Here is an 18,232-nt window from a genome sequence, read left to right as displayed (position 1 = left end):
TGCATCAGAACACATTTTGGGTTCATGCTCTATGACAGAATGCACACTGAGCTCTCAGAATGGTATTGATAACTTTGGCTAGACACTATTACGATCCTTTGATGTTTAGGCTCATAATAATCCTTTATGCCTTCTGGGATTGATCTTTGCCTTAACTTTGGTATCAGATTTATTGCTATACTGGAACATGTAATAGTTTATGAGTAGCTTCTAGGCTTTTTCATAGAGAGCGCCCTGCTTATTAAAGAGACCAGAGTGCTCTTCTTGTATTACACTCTGTTGAAGATTTTGCTGGCCACAATCTGTCTCTGACTGTTTTAATAAAGGAGTCCCCGTCCTGTGATCCCTCCATGCTGTCTTCGCTTACTTTTGCATGTTTAGCATCATAGCCAGAAGGGAATAATTTACTGCTATCCATTATTATATGATGTTCTTTAGCTGATGGCATTTCAGATTATTAGGATGCCTTTTGGAAGTGTTTCATTGAAAAAGGTATGTCAAAAAGTGTTCTGAAAAAAAGTGTTTTGAAGAATGATTGATTTCTGTAAGGATCAGCTACTTTTTAATGTATGATCCACTTCTCACATGTGATTGTCTTCTATCTTCTAGAAGGTAAATCTCAGAAAGTTGGGGGTCTTTATTTGTTTTACAAACGAGTATAAAGTAACTTCGTGTACTATTACCTAGCATGTAGTAAGTTCCCTATACAAGGTTGAATTAATGTTACTTAGCTTCTGTGGGATAGACTGAACCTACATTATCTACTCCGTGCTACATTGTTAGGCCTGACAGCCTCAGGGTATTAGACATCCATAACACCTTCCTCTTTCCTGAGAGTACTGTTTCATTGAGAAGTTTTTGTTATGCCAAACACAGGAGTCATAAAAGAATCAACTATATTATCTGTAAGTTCAGAGTGTAATCTATGCCCATCTTTAAAGCCTAATTTTCAACAGTGTTATATAGGCTGGGGCAGAGTAGACTAGCATGAAGACAGAAATAATAGTTTTGAATGTTGAAATAACATCAATCTTATTGAGAAAGAGTTGAGTCATTTCCTTTGCATATACAAGTCAGTTACTTTAACAGGACAGTGAAACCTCAAATTATGAGTAGCTTGTATCTTCTTACAAACACATTGAGCAGAAGGCAGCCTTGATTGTTGGAGAGACTCCATTATTTGGGTTCTAATTTATTGATGACATAAATTTCTATTTCTTCAATCATGTGCATTGCTTAAGATGTTCCATACACTCAATTGGTGGAACCAGTAGCCTACAGAAAGTTCAATTGAAAAATCACTTCACATTGTATCCAAGTATATTAGTTTCTCAGTCCAGGAATTCGATTGTAGTCCAGGCATCTCAGAACAGGTCATTATAAACTTGCTCCTTTGGCCTTCCTGATTGAACTTGCAACCATTCATCATTTCAGTAAAGCTACTAACATAAAATAGATTTCTACACTGATTCATTTGCCTCCATACTGGGAGTCATTTTATGGACTTTGTTTTTGTAAGGAGAACTATTTTAATGTTACTGTTTTCTGAAAAACAAATCATTAAAAAGAAACTGTCTGTAGTTTCCATTAAACTGTGACACCTTATGTTTATTAAAAAACAGTGATATCTTGAGTTGAAATGTGTCCTAATTAATCCGGAGGTTAAGAACAAACTTGATCACTGCAGTACAGAATTAACAGTCAAGCATTCTCACATCCGTTAAGTGCAGAATAAGTACATCACACATGATTTTATTGTCCTTTGTGAATGGGAGGTGGAAGCATCCATAACATTTGGTACCAGATATTATGTTCTATGGAGTATTATAGGTACAATGAGAGGAGATTGTTTGCCACCTGGAATGGTAAAAATCCAAGATATCTAACAATGCTTTCTATGTTTTGGCTAGGAAAAAAAGATGATACAAAATAAAATAAAGAACCTGTGAACCAGACTTGTAAGAGAAAGAGCCTCCATTTGTCAGCATGAAGAACCTATCCATGTTAAACTGACTTACTGAAGGGAGGCTTAGCTATGTATCATGTCTTGTTTTGTGTCCCAAGGTATGTTTAGATTCTGTCCCTTGAAGTGCTGTAAAGCAGTGGCCCTAACCACTTGTCCTCAGTCTTCCATTTGTCTATAGCTTTTAAAGAGCCAAACAGCACAAGAAGAGGTGAACTATGAGCTGAACTTCATCTGTATTACAGATCCTCACCATCAATTCAAATCAGGGGAGACATTAGTCAGTGATGGTGAACCTTTTAGAGCATTCAGTGATAATAAACAGCTGACTGCAGCATGCAAGCCATAGGTTCGCCTCTACTGGGTTATGTTCTCGTACCGTTACAAATGCTACTGTGAGCTGCACTTGGATGGATCTACAATCTGTAAAACTCTGACCTCAAAACTACTTCCTCCTCAGTTAGTAGGAAATATGGTTTCCACCAAATAGGCCCCAGTACCAAAAACGTTGAAGACCATTAGTGTAAACGGACTAATTGCTGAAAGCTTATAAAGAAAAGATCTGAACAGATTCACATATGCTTAATTATACTGAAAAGCAAGAACAGTGCATGTAGTTAAACATCATTTGCAAATTACAGAATTTGCACATTTTGTTATGCATATTTTAAAACTTATATATTGGTCCCGGATATAGCTCAGCGGCATAAATGGCTATCTGGCAAGTGCAAGGTCCTAAGTGCTATTTTTGTTACCAAAAATAAAATAAATTAAAATTAAAATAAATTATAAAAATAAAGTTTATGTATTTGACTTACTAGTAGTACTTCTTTTTGATCTGTTAAGGTACATGAAGAATAACAAAATATGATAGTATAAAAATGTTTTTGTCATCTATACAAAAAGTTCTGGTATTCAAGATTTAGTGTGTTTGAATGAAAAAGATTAATAAATATGCAAAGGTGTTATTTTGGTTTTAAAGCCTACCATACATCCCTGGTAGAGTAATAATCGTCTCTCCTTATAATGAATCATCCAAATAGTATATATTCAGATTTGTTTTCCTCATTATTACCTGATATTTATATAAAATAACCTGAGTTTATCAACTCTTTCTAAAAATGAAAAATATAGAGTTTTGAGGGGATCAAAATAAGAATTTAACGGCATCTTTTTATTTAGGACATTTGGATTTGCTTATATTGATATTTTATATTCCATTCATATTTTCATGCATAATTTAACAACTGAATAGATGCATATACTGTTCCAAGCTGTGAGAAAGACTCTGGAAACTGAAAAGACATTCAGAAATGGATTTCACTGTAATTAGAGATGTGGCAATGAAAAAAAAATAATCACAACCAAAATGCAGTAAATTAGATTTTGTTATGCTCAGAGCTGTGTGTGCTCACATTCATGCACACACATAAACATAGAACTAAGAGAATGAGGAGAACGATTGAAACAAAGGAATACAGCATAATTCAATAAAAGCAAAGGTAAGGAACAAGAGCATTTTTACTTTTTTTTTTTTTTTTTTTTTTTTTGTTTTTTTAGTACCAGAATCAAACTCACAACCTTGAGCTCACCAATCAGGCACTTACACTGCTGATCTAAATCCCTTGCCAAATTTTTTCACAAAGGATCTGAGGTAATCTTTAATCTGTAAACAAGAATGTTGCATAGGGAGAGTTACAAAAGAAGTCATACGGGTGAGGAAATTTAAACCACATGACATATTTTAATTTTAAGCTTATTATCATAGAAGTTTGGCATAAATGAGTTATTTTTGAAACCAGTGTAATTTTTCATGGCATTGATTCATAAATTTGGTTAGTCCAGCTACACTTGTTACATTATAATAATCTTTGTTTTGTCTATAATTTCTTCAAAGGTTATCAAAGTAGTAGGTTTGACAGGGTTATACTCTATTTCTTATCCTTAACCAAGCAAAAAGTGTACCACAAAACATGAACACCAGGAATTTTATCATTAGTTATGCAATGTCAATAAATTCTATAGTCTGTTTACTACTGTGCCACACCTGGAAATTTTAAGTTTGTCAATCAACATTAGTGAGTACAGATAAACAAATTTTTGTTACATCTAGTTCATTTGTATTTTGATTTAAAAAAGGATTTCAAAGCTAATTTGTAAGAAAAATCATAGACAAAATTTTAATGAACAGTCTCAGTGAATAGTGATAAACATGGAGCAGTTCTCTTAAATGAAACAACAGAGGATATCAAATATTTTGAGCACTTCTGGAGTGAATTGATAGGGATTACTATTACAGCTGTTCATTAGTATTGATTGTTTACTATGTATTAGGCTAACCCACAAAATATAATGAAGATACTATTATTATAATCGTATTTTACAGAAAAAAGTTCTAAACACAGAATTTTGGTCTTTTAGACTTTGTGTAACTACTTCAGTACCTTTTAGATACATTTTCTCATCTTAACATATTTTCCTAAAAGTCAGCTACATTTGCTTTAGTTAAATTTCTCCTTACTAAGACAAAATACCTAACAGCCAAAAGTTAAAGTAGGAAATATTAATTTAGCTCACAGTTTGTGGAGGTTTCTGTCTGTAAGAGACTGGTTCCAAGGCACGGTGGCACATGGCAAAGGAGTAACAGTTCATGGCAGTAGAGGACAGCAAACCAACAACAGAGAAAGTGAGACAGAAACAGAGACAGAGATACCAGAGACAGAGGCAGAGCAATCCTCTTTCTGTCCCTTAAGTTGCATGGAGGCTACCTGCCCTAAGGCAAATGTAGCACTCATACTTTAATTTCAACATTGGACCACTAATCAGTCACAAACTTTAGATTCAGCCACTGCTGAAAAGCCTGCCCCACCACCCATGACTGCATGGGACTTTGAAGGGACATCGAGACCCAAACCATGACAATGTTTGAAGAGGAGACAAATCCTGCTTAGTAAGCTAATGGCTATGGAAAAACATTCAGCTATGTATATATTCTCCAAGCCTTGGTTAAACTGCAGTTTTGTTTTAATGATTGCTGTTATTTTATTTTGTGTTGTTTTGATTCTTTTAAATTTGTTTACATTTTCTCTCATCTATATTTCCTGACTCCTTCAACTGATGTCTTTAGAGCACCTGCTGGTGGAATATGCAGTTTAAATCCAAGACGTGGTCAGGATTAAGGAGCCTTCTTAAATTATTTCAGCTCCTTCTCAGTTCCTATCCTGGTTGGTGACATCTCAGAGTAACCTGCATTTTATGTCCTACTCTAGTAGCTTTGTGTCTCAGCGTCAGTTACTTACCTCTTACCGAGAATCTTGGTAAGAGTATTTTATGCTACATGGCTATATCCTGGTTTCAGGACAGTGGATTTCCCACAGGACAAAGAAGTGAAGGATAGCAGAAAGAGATGACTTTCTCTTTTGGACTAACCATCGTGCAATGAACATTTTCTTTGTTTCCCTTAGACTGATGTAAGACTATAATCTGCAGAGTTTCATCACTCTGTTTTTGTCTTTTCCTTCCCCTTTTTCCTCTCCCTCTCTCCTGCCCTCCCTTCCCCTGCTCTCTTACTCTCTCTCCCTCTCTTCTTTCCTCCCTCCTCTTCCCCCTTTCCATTTTTTTTCCTCCTTTACACACACACACACACACACACACACACACACACACACACAGAGCCATCCAGAATGTGGGATCTCTGTTTGCTTTTCAACTTTCTGATCCTACAGAAAACTTCCCACTGTGTTATTTTAGCCCAAGGAGGGCAGTCAGAATAATTCGAGTCCTGGCAACTTCATTACTTATCTGATTCTCTCTGCTCTCTGGGAGAAGGGTAAGCCTTCCATTTTCTTTTTAAGCAAGAAAGAATCCCGACCTCCAAGTTACCTATTTTCCCTTCCCAGAACATACCTAACTTGCCTTTTAACTGAAATGCGTGAACAGTATCAAGAATCAAATATTTGGAGATCCAAAATCAAATGTTTGAAGATTCAAAATCAGTTCAGACTAAGGATAGAGTCTAAGCATAGTTGCCAATAAACTTTACCATGCATGATTATTCAGAGGAAGAAAAACTTGATCTGTTTTCCCTTATAACCTATAAGTAGTGTAGAGATTCCAGAGACACCTTCGAGGTATGATCATGTAAGATTCTGAGATAACCAAAGGGGTTTCTTTGAAAAGCAGAAACTAAAATATTTTTTCTATCATTTAATCATCTAAAATGTACTATTTTTAAAATGATTTAAATTTTCCTCCCTATCTCTGTGAAACCCTTTGAGTAGATTCTTTGTAAGACTTGTCTTTTTAGAAATACTTAATCTTGCTATTACACAATTGCATCTGGATGCTATATAAAGTCCTACACTTATTTGGAGGCCTAAAGTGTTGAACTACTTTTCTTACAACATGGAAATATTTTGCTCTCTGCAAAGTGGAAATTTTTCAAACTGATACAAAAGTTTTCCAGTGAAAACATGAAACCCTTCTTTACTGTGAGCTCTAGGACAATGATTTTACACATGGATAGTGAATAAATCCAGTAATTAATTTGAAGTTGTATGTATTTAATCATAAATGACAACTTTATTCTAGGTATTTACAATTACTACATGCTAGAGAAAACCTAAATATTAAGACATATGCCTTATGACATTATCTTTTGTATTCTTATAGGAATATTTTTGAGCTGTGATTGAATTAAATATTTAGATGTTCAATTACATACTTAGGTTTCAAAGGTATTATAGTAAAAAGCACTTAGCTATTGATCCCTTTTAAAATCCTCCTCCCACATGTGAACACATGCACGCTGTTGTTATTGCTAGTTTCTGAAACAGTTCATCTGCATTTGCCCTATTCACTGGGTCTGACACTGTCTGACTTCTGACTGTTCCCTAACATAAAAATGAAAATTAAATGGTTTTAGTTGACAGAACATTAAGGCAGTGGGATTTAAAATATCTACACACAAAACAAGATTTATGGCAATATGTTTTGACTGTAATATTTATAATTTAAACTATCCATTATAATTCCAATGATATAAATTGCTATGTTACAATAATTTTATGATTTCTCTCTGCAAAGCACATTAATATAGTCTCTCAATAAGGGTGAAATCTTTCCATGTTCCCTCTTGTTAATACTTCTAATTCAAAAGTTTTTTGTTCCTGCAGCTGAACAGGGTCTGTTCATTTCTCTTTCTGTAACATGCTGTACTGGTGTTTTCTACACACTGAGAGGTTTCACATTTTCTGACAATGTGTATCAAAGAATTCTGGCAAACAAAGTAAATGTTGACTAGCTAGTTCTGTAATATCACTTGGACAGGGAAGAAAGGTGAAATATTCTAACTGGATTGTTCTATGACAGATGTTTGCTTTCTGATTTGTCAGGCTTAAAAATAAGATTTATGGTGACCTTAATCTGGAAAGTCCACACATACAGTAGAGACAAAGCACTTTCATAAGCAGACAAAGCTTGAGAAGTCAAGTTAATACAAATACTCCCCAATAATTTAATTTATTCTTGTATAGTTTGCACAGTGTTAAACAATTTACAGGCCATCCTATGCTAACTTCATCAAGGATGCTAATAATTTACATGTCTAAGTGGAGCCTGTTGAAGTTAACTTAGATTGAGTATGGAACTTAAACTTAGCTGCCTCTTCAAGATATTTAAATTTTAATTAAATGTCACACTCAAAGTAAGTGATGAGTGATCTGTTTCTGGTTTCCTAATAGACTCAGGACCTAACTACTACGTAAGCGTAGATTGCTTCACTCATCACTCGGACAGCTTTGCACAGCCTTACTGACATTAAAGCTCAAATTTTACTTGAGTTTACATTAAAAATATGAGGCAAATAATCTAAATTTTTCTTTCTATGTAACTATAGTAGCAAACCCAAGAGTCTTATTAAAGAACTGTTTTTCTAAGTATTTTTCTATAATCAAATATACTTAAATTATGTTTATGTTTGTCACTTCTATATTTTCTTCTCAAATTTGCTGAATACTATTTAACTTCAAAAATGTATTTAAATTTAAAAAATTACCAATTTTTCAACCAAAATATATTAGAAAAAGTATAAACTTCAATTTTACAAACATTCTTCTTCGTAGGAAGTATTCTCTTTGATCACTTGATAAATCCAAATACTTCAATGTGTTGTACATGAGAGGCTCCAAAAATATATCTGATTTTGCTCAGTACTATTTCAGTGACCAGTTTCATATAAAGATGGGGCAGAACATTGCCTAACTGACATTGAATTTTCAAACTTTTCTTGACATTTCTCTACAGACTCTTATCTTCACTTTGTTTTCTTTCTTATTGTTAAATCTATGTGTCATTTTAAAAAATTCTCACGACTTTTGAACGTTAGTTATTCTTGCATACTAATCATTTGAATGACATTTCTGTTGACTTTGAGAAATACCAATTTTTTCTAAATGATAAGGAATAATCCATCATATCAAATATGTTTCCTCAATTAAACAGTGGTGATAGAGTCACAGGAACACACACAAACTCACTTCATGCATAGCTTTGGATATATTCAGTGATAAAATAAATAATTAGTAAATATTATGCATTATGATTTTAAGGTAGGTACAGTCTTTAGAGTATGTTTCCAGTGACAAAATCATTAATTTGCCATAATCAATACTTTATAAGAACCTGCTAGGAGGAAGACTTTCTGATTTTTGTGATTTTACTAAAAAATGCCATAATCTGCTAATTGCTTAACGTTGAGGTCCATGAAATAAAGCTATTAATTTGAAAAATGTTACAGAAAGTCATACCAAAATAAATCAGTGCCTTAAATTGCATGGACTGTCTTGAAATCCTAAGTGAATCCAAATTGCTTTGTGTCAGAAAGTAGACTGATTAAACACCGGTTTTTAAATTTATTCAGTGATAAACTGACATTTTTAAAATTGTAAGAACTTGAGCCCCCTGATGCAACTTACAAATGCCAATCATCTTACTATATTTCTATCCCTGTAAATTAAGAAAGCTTCTTTTAAATACCTGTTACTTTATTTGCATGGTTACTTAAATGATAAACATTAGCATAAGTTTTATTATAGCATATTTCTTTGTTGTAACTATGCATATGTTCCATTTTGGAAAAATCATCTCATGAAATAAATTTATTTTTATATTTCTCTAAAATCTGATGAATAGGAAAACTACAAGATTTGTTTTTCTTTTCTTCTCACAAATATAAACACTCACACTAAAATTCTTTGTTCCATTAGTGACCTTTGTGTCACTCAAAAAGAAAATCTTACTATCTTTGACATTATCACTAATGTTAAATTCTCCCCAAAATAACTTTTGTATCCATTCCTAACTTTTTATGTTACTTTTCAACACTCAGTCCAAATATTTATAATAGCATACCAAAATAGGCTTGTTTACTCTCCTTAATCCAATTTTTCAATCAGTTCACTGACCACAGCCAGTTTTACTTTTTGTTATTATTATTTATGAATAATTAATGGACAAAACTTTTAAGTGCAGGCACTTTTACCATAGCCTTTGAGTTCATCCTCTATATAATCCTTTATAAACTATTTTTTAACTATTTCTATATGAGAAGAACTTCATTTATATTGATCTAATAACATAAATGGGCTAAAAACATAAATGGGCTCTGAATATTTCTGCCTTGCCCAACATGGGATGCATCACTCTTTTATTATAGTATCCAACCATCTTCTTGATCTATTTAAATGTTATTTAAAACTCCTTGATCCTAAATCATATAACATACATAATTGATGTAACAGTGTCTGGGTGAGCCCCACAAGTCATGGAGGCAGCTGAATCTAGTGATTGGGGTTGTTTACTGTCTAGTGCTGGGATTGGTGGTGTGAATGCTGCTCCCGCCCAGAGGTGGGTAACTGGCATACAATATAAAGGAAGGAAGGAAGGAAGGAAGGAAGGAAGGAAGGAAGGAAGGAAGGAAGGAAAGAAGGAAGGAAGGAAGGAAATATGCTTTTCCTTTTCCTGCTCTTTCGCCCTTGTTGCTTGCTGCCATTAATGGCTGTCCCTCAGCAATGCCACCCTGCCTTGGAGCCAGCTGAGTATGGACTGAAACCTCCAAGAACTATAAGAAATAAGCCTTTCCTTCCTTCATGTTGGGCTTAGGTATTTTGTCTCAACAACAAGAAAAACTAACCAAGACAATTGATATGTACTGTACTATTTTATTATCTTTTTATGTAGTTTCATTTTCACCCTAATAAATTATATATCTCTTGACAATAGAAACTTTGACTTACTAGTTTTATATTCAATAGCATTTAGAAATGTCCGTTAAAATATGTTATTATATTCAAGTTTACATTTATTTCCTTATTTTGTTTTTTGATATTGGGAATCCATCTCAGGACCTCACATTTGCCAGGCCTGTGCAGTGCCACTGAGCTATATCCTTGAGCAACTTTATTTTTCAAAGTGTTGTTACATGCATTTCTATGAGAATCAGTTATACTACATGTATTTATCATGTCTTCATTTGTGAAATTTTGAAATTAAAGCTTTTTCTTCCCTTAATATCTTGTGAAGACATTTACTGATAGTAATGAGATTTCAACACCAGCTCTAATACAAAGTGACTTACAGATGCAATACTTTTTTGATAAATGCAATCATTATGAGGAATGCGTTAGTCATTGCTAGCTATGGCATGCAGTATATAATGTCACTATCATCACAATTTTATTAAAAAAACATTATATCCATTCCAAATGTATTTGTAAGAAAAGGAAAAGAATGACATTAGCTATTTTATCATCAGAGAATGCCATTTAATTTTCAAGCCATAATTCTAAACAAAGAAAAATTTGAAAAACATTATTTTATTAATAAATGAAATAAAGTTTACATATCACTTCCTAGTTTTACCTTTTCTGGCTATAGTATAATGCCAGAAATGGAGGCAAAGTAATTTAGAGAGCTGTCAAATGTATTATCACTTTCTAGTTTCCTCTAAACACAACTTTTTCACATTAGAAAGTGATGTAATTTTTCCTCTGACATTTTGGTCCAAAATTAGACATTTAGATGCAGACACAGGACCGAGCATAAGAAATTCTAGATGTTAAATGACTAGAAAAATGGATAGGACATGTCCTGACATTTTAGTGCTTTGGGTTTTAACCAAGATCTACATACTTTAATATATCTACAGAGACCATTTATGGAAATCTAGCTATTTGGAAATAAAATAAAGTACAAAATTGGTTTATTCTTAATAGGTTTTCAAAGATATATAGCAAATTATAGCAATGTGTCTGGCTTCTGAAAACTACAGTCTTGATTAATAGTCGAACTGATAATTTGTAATGGCATGAAATATTAATCAAGTATTTTCAAATAAATTCACTACTTCTATACTCAGTTTCATTTTATTTTGGTGCATATGTGTTATTTATTATGTCTAAGAGCAAGTTAGTATTAAATTATTGCTAATGTTCTCTGATTATTCAAATACCTATATCCCCTCATGTTTTTCTATACTTCTTCCATAGAGAGGCATAGTTTCTTCCAAGCAAGTGTGCCCAAGCTGTAACCTTTAGACCTCAGATGACCCTGGATGCTAGAAATACAGACCCAGAATATCATACAAGCTGGAACTTTGTTATATGATTTTAGTGACTCATTTGTGTGGTATTATAATATGCACTATCTATATGATAAAAGAATCATACATTGATGCACTGGTTTCACATAACAAGGTCAAATGTCATAACTGTTTTGTGTTAGTATTGTCCTCTTTTGCTTATTGAAATAAAAATATAGCAATAAAGGAAGTTTTGATACTTATGCATATAAACCATGTAGTCTATTTTATACAAGCATCAAAGTGATTCCCCTTTCCTCTGTGTGGTTCAGGCAAGAAAAATGGTTGCACACATATATTCCAGGATATAATTTTTTATGTAATACTTGGGAGGCATTTTTCAAACTTGTGATATCCTTAAATTCATTTAAGACAAATGAAGTGTCAATGTTCTGTGCCTAGAGTACAATAGTTACTTTTCTTGTTGCTGAAATACTCAACACCCAAAGTTCAAGGAGAAAAAGTTTATTTGACTTACAGTTTGTAGAGGTTTCATTCCATAATTAGCTGGCTCTAAGGCAGGATAAACTGGCTGAGAAGCATCAAAAAGAAAACAGTTCATGGCACCTACAAGATAGCAAAGCAGCAAGGGAAGAAGAGACAAGATTCGTTCCTTCCTTTATATTGTATGTAGGCTACCTGCTCTAGGGTGGATATTACTCTCACACCCTTAATCCTAGCCAAACCAAACAGTGGGCTGTTCTACTAATCACAAACCCTTAATCCCAGCATCATAGTCCCTAGAATCAGGCACCTCTGAAAAAGTCCTATGATGCTTTGAGGCTTTGGTGGGACATCTAGACACAAACTATAACAGCCAGTAAGTGTTTGATTGATTAACAGTGGCATTTGCCATAGACTGTTAAATAAAATGGGATTTATGAACCCTGACATCCAGAGTTAATATTTAAATATGTTAGAATAGTATCAGTATCAAAAAATATGTCATTTGTTTTTGTAAAAACAAATCTTGACTGATCAAAGATGTTTATTTGCTGTTATAACACATGCAGCTATAAGAAGATGTTTTATAAAGTTATGCACATTTAGTTTTGCTTAGAATATAGGATATACTCAGCCTTGGGGAGATGGGAAATGGGAGCCAAGCTTGGGGAAAAGTTAAGAGTAGATGTAGAGTGATAGAAAAGTGTGCAAAACCTGGCAGAGACTGAGAATCAATCTTACTGCATATGCAGAAAAGTTCCAGAAGTGTAATTGTAATAAACTTGAAAAGCAAAGTTTTCTTACAACTCAAATTGGTATAGTGATTGATTTATTATACAAAATAAATCTACTAAGATATTTTTGTGGGAAATAACAATTTAAGATAGCATTAGAAATGTTCCCATGCAGCAACCATATAACTATTTAAAAGAATATTAAAGAAATAAATCAGAAACACTGTGAAAGCTCATAAAAAGTTTTGGATTACAATTAATGAGTGCCTGTTTTTGAAAAAGATGCATGCAAATAGTATTTCAAAAGGTGTACTTCCAAGATTTGGGCATTGATTAATATGAGAAAAAGGTAATTCTGAACTTGGAGCAATTTTTTGTGGAATCGGAATGAGTTTAGTTTGACTATGAAAAGTTTAGAATTAAATTGCACTACCCAACTGAGAGTTATGTTCAGATTGCATATTACAAAATTGGATTGTGGGTAAGTACAATATGAATACTCAAAAATAAAAGGGAATTGATGGCACAGGATAAAATGATTCCTAAAAGTAAAATGCAAAAGAAGGAATGATAAAAGAAGGAGGAATAGCTTTAACATTTTTTTCTTTTGTCTCATGGTTTTTTCTGTTCTATTCATGATTATATCCAAATCTTCACTGTTTAAAATCCCCGCTCTCTTATCTAGATTTCTGTATATCACATTCCCATCCATCTTTCCTGATTCTAATAAGAGCAATAGCAAGTTTCTTGAATTATGCAATTTGTCACTTTGATACCATTTCATTAAAGTTAAGGAGATTAGCAACTTTCTTAATGGAAAAACTACCTATGAATTGCACTTAGAATTGGCATTGTTCATTCTAGTGTGTGCCTTTATTTTCATTTGTCTCTGAAAAAAATGAGAGGGCCTTTTGAAGCCCTCTAATAAATCGAGAATCCTCTGATTATTGAGGAATTATGAGTAAAATTAGGACTCAAAGCAGGAAGGAAAGAAGAGTGCCATGTAGCTTAACTAAGTTTCCCAGAATGTTTTCCATAAAAGATGAAGAAATTTACTAATGAAATATGAGGCATATGAGGAAACATTTCATTTTATATTATTGTTTGACGAAATCATTTTAAGATGCTGAAACAGCATATCTGACAGGTACTTTTTGAAACCCTTTTGATTTTTTTCTTCACATTTAAAAATAAATCTCTGTTCATTGATATTTAAAATAAAATTATATGTTTTTCTGGAGAGCCATGTGATCTTTCAATGCATGGACACATTGTATAATGTCTCCCCAAATGTTCATCTTTTCCTTGTTATGGAAAATAAATTTCTTCTAAAATTTGAAAAGTTTTTATTTCAAAATTGATATCTTTAATCATATAGACATGGGTACATTATATTCCTAGTCTAAAATCTCTAAAATGTGTATTATTTGAATTTTCAAATAGTCGTGTTTTATTCCTGTTTTTTTTTTTTCCCTTACAGTGCTTTATTGGTTTGGTAATGTCAGAATGTGAGTTGATATCAAAGAAAATTTCACGTATGAAATTGTAACCACTTGGCTGATAATGTCATTTGCCTACAGAGACTTGCGTTTATCCCTGCGCTTGCCTGAGAGCCCTGAATGTGAGACTGCCTTCTAATTTAGCCTTTTCTTGGGTTTCCAGGGACAAGTGTTCACAGTTAAAATTCCGATCTGGACATGGCAAGCCTTGTCATTAACATAAGTGGATAACCTTTCCTACTTCCTAGATGAGGGGAAGGAATCCTCTTTGTCATTTGTCTTTATCAGGAGTTTGACTGATTCTTTTATTCTGTAAACTCAGGGTGGATCTCACTGTGTAGTCCAGCATTGCCTGCTTTCTGTGGCATCCCATCGTCCTGAACAGGCCTGGATCCTAACTTTCTGCAGTCTGTGCTAAGCTAAATAAATATTTTAATTATTTCAACCTAATAATTCCCATTGTAGGCTTGCACTCTGGTCACATTTTTCTGTTTATCCCTTGCACCTGAATTACATGACGGAAAATTCAGTTATTTATCTGGAAAAAAAGAGATGGAAGGACAGTTTTGGGAGTGAACTCACTATCTAATTTGTCTTACCATTAAATCTATGTGTTAACTTAAATGAAGCAAAAGTTTAACTGTATCTAAAATTCAGGGTTGTCCAGCTACAGTATTTCAAGTTCAGCATAAAAATGTATGATACAAACATCTGTCTTCTGATTACTTTTGTCCTGGTTTCTTCATGTAACGTATATATGTTGTGAATACTTATATCATTCATCCCCGTTTGCAAAAATCCCTTTTCCAATGTAGGCTTTTCATGGAAAATTTTTATTAAATAATAAAAATGGGCTAATTTATATATTTTAATTGTTGTAACTCCAGTATATGGTTTTTTCTTTCCACCATTATTTCAACTTTGTGCAATGTTTTTCATTACATATTGCCCAATATATGCATAATTGTAAAATCTAACTTGTATATAAGGAATAGCTTCCTGAACATGAATTAGGTTCTTTACTTGACTAGCAAAATTTTGACTTATTAACTTAGTTAAATGCTCTACCTAGTTATTTATTAAATGGTTAATAACTCATTATGTGATTCTATTGGATTATGTTTTTTAAGACATCCATTTGTCATTATGGGTAATAAAAATTTAGAAAAGTTTTTTTGATTACAAGGTTTACATATCATTCTTCTCAATTCATATTTGAAACCAAAATTAATTGTTACTCAATTTTTTGCAGGTCTTCTTCAAGTGACAATTTCACTTAGCAAAGTAGAGCTTAGTGTGGGCGAATCTAAATTCTTCACATGTACAGGTATGTACTACCTAGAAAATCTTAGATAGCCTGCTTTGTATTTAATTATTGGTGAAGCATATTTGCTTTTAAGGGTTTAAAAGTTTGATTTGCTAAAAAATAAATTATTAATGACTTTTTAGTGATAAAAATTACTTTATAGCCATGTTTTGCACATTAAACTTCATGAAGATTATTTTTGTTATTTTCAAGTTTTTAGTTTTGACTGTCGACTAGAATATTTATTTTTGAAATATTTTCATGTTATGAATAACTTATAATGCATGAATAATATCTTAAATAAATTTATATATCTCTACCTAGGTGGTAAAATTAGGAAAAATGTAAAATTTTAACCAAACTGAGTTTATAAACAAGCCATGAATGTATTAGATATGGAACAGCGCATTTTAGTTACATTTGAATGAAAGTTGTGGGACAAAGTCTATTATTTGAAAAGGTAAATATGAACATAAATTAGTTATTTAATGAAGAAAGCTTATCAAAGAGCTATGAATCAGATGTATAATATAGCATGATAGCAATAGAAAATTACATGAACCTTATTTAGTTTAATCATGAAGATAAGGGTTCTTTCAGAAGACATTACAGTACTTAAACATCAAATTCTTATTCAGAGTGTTATAAAACTCACAAATAAAAGCTTTCTGCAACAATTTAAACACATCAAATTAATTTTTGTGTGTACCTGCTTTTACACCTAGAGTATTTGAACATATTTACTTAATGCTAAAATTGTGTATGAGGACATTTTAATATTGTTTCTGTTCTTTTTTTTACTAAAATAATTAAAACTGGGGCTGGGGATTTAGCTCAGTGGCATAAGCGCCTGCCTTGCAAGTGTGCGGTCGTGAGTTCGATCCCTGGTACCGATAAAAATGAAAAAGACAAAAAAAAAAATTAAAACCACATTTGAGGTAAGTCTCCCTGATGTAAAGTACATCATAGAAGTTATCTTGGGAATGATGCTTATTTAAATTGTTACTAAGTTTATTAAAATACAAACAATTTGAATAATATATTAGTAAACTATATCCAGAGTATATGTGTGAAAAACGTTACATTTTGAAAAAATGAATAGAACCTATGATTCTTCTTGTATCGACCTTCATAAAGGTCTCAATTCATAGATCTATGAATATACCATATAATCAAAACTTATACATGAAACTGTTGAAGACTGACTGGTTCAACATCACATATTATGTCAGAATAATTTTGATTTAAGACTATAGCTTTTTAAATGTTATTTATATTAAATTTATACAGAAGCAGATATATACATATATAATTATATCACATGGTGATAGAATAATAAAATGGTATACAATAAAGTTTAAAAATATGATTTTATTATGTTATCTATTACCATATCACTATAATGTTTGAAGTCAATTCTGTGAACTGTATAAGAATAAAATAAGACCTGAGTGAAAATTACTAATGAACATCATTCAGTCACAATGAGTTCCTTATTTTCTGTCCTTGTTTCATTGGGAGATAGAGCATAGGTGTGCAGAGTCAAAGTTAGGGTCTAGTGTATTTTAAGAATGCATTCTACCACTGAATTCTGCTTTAGATTTTGAGTTTTTAATATAAAAGCAAATAAATAAATATTGCTTCCTTTTACATAAAGATGTATAACCAAAAGCTGTACCTTGTTTGAAGGTAGTAAAATTTATATTACTTTTATTAATAAATCACAAATGAAAAAATTAAAGATATAAGAAGCCATGCAAATAAGAATGCTTATATTATTTTTGTGTTCTTATGTTGCCGTGAATGTGTAACTCCAAATTTTCCAGACCGCTTAAAATCTTTACATATATATTAAATTATCTTGTTAGTGAAGACATTATATATATATATATATATATATATATATATATATATAGTATATATTTTGTATATATATATTTTATATATTTTGTATATATATATATATATATATATATATATACACACACACAAAATAAGCATGTCTTTAATTTAAGCTGGAAGGTAAATATGCTGTGATCCAAATTAAAATTTAGGACCTGTACAAGTGAGTCTTTTATAATTTCAAGAAAATAAAAACATTTAATTATATGTGCAACAGTCTAGTTTCAATAACATTGGTAGTTGTTACAGAAATATTTGTTAGAGATTCTAAAAGAATAACATTTAGAACAATTGTATGAAAACACAGAACAGATTCACCATGAATTACTTAACATATTTTAGGGATTAAAATGTTCAACATATTTCTTAGAATTTCTATTGTCTGTAGTATAAAATTAATATGTTGCTCATTTTTAAAATTCCTTTCTACTTTTCCTACAGAAATAGGAATAGAAACAAATACTGCCTAAATGCATTATATTTTTACTATTACAGTTAGTGGTTCTATTCACAAGAACAAGATACAGCATAACTAACACCAATTTAAACTACTACCTTTTTCATATTTTAACTGGTCCCATTTTTTTTTTAAAGGTTATTTTCTTCCAAAGTCATTTCATTAGAATAGATCAGGAGGAAAAATTTTCTTAAAATGCAGTCCTTTAGATATTCTTTAAGCTTATACATTTCCCCTGATACTTCTGAATTAGTAGTATAGTTTGCTGAAATAAATCATCTGCTAATAAT

General features: G+C 32.0%; 1 protein-coding gene across 3 annotated transcripts in view; it reads left to right on the top strand.

The window, feature by feature from the left end:
• Nucleotides 1-18,232, top strand: part of Ncam2 (neural cell adhesion molecule 2) — a 448,375-nt gene that overhangs the window by 232,435 nt on the left and 197,708 nt on the right. For all 3 annotated transcript variants that reach the window (XM_063224717.1, XM_063224714.1, XM_063224716.1), the window contains exon 2: nucleotides 15,530-15,604. In XM_063224717.1, coding sequence (XP_063080787.1) covers nucleotides 15,530-15,604 — 75 coding nt within the window. The remainder of the gene's footprint in view (nucleotides 1-15,529; nucleotides 15,605-18,232) is intronic.

The sequence above is a fragment of the Cavia porcellus genome, unplaced genomic scaffold, assembly GCF_034190915.1.
Source record: "Cavia porcellus strain 051 isolate PalLab524CR breed Dunkin Hartley unplaced genomic scaffold, mCavPor4.1 scaffold_15, whole genome shotgun sequence".
NCBI classification, from domain to species: domain Eukaryota; kingdom Metazoa; phylum Chordata; class Mammalia; order Rodentia; family Caviidae; genus Cavia; species Cavia porcellus.
Note: the sequence above shows the minus strand (reverse complement) of the source record. Positions and strands in the feature narration are given on the sequence as shown.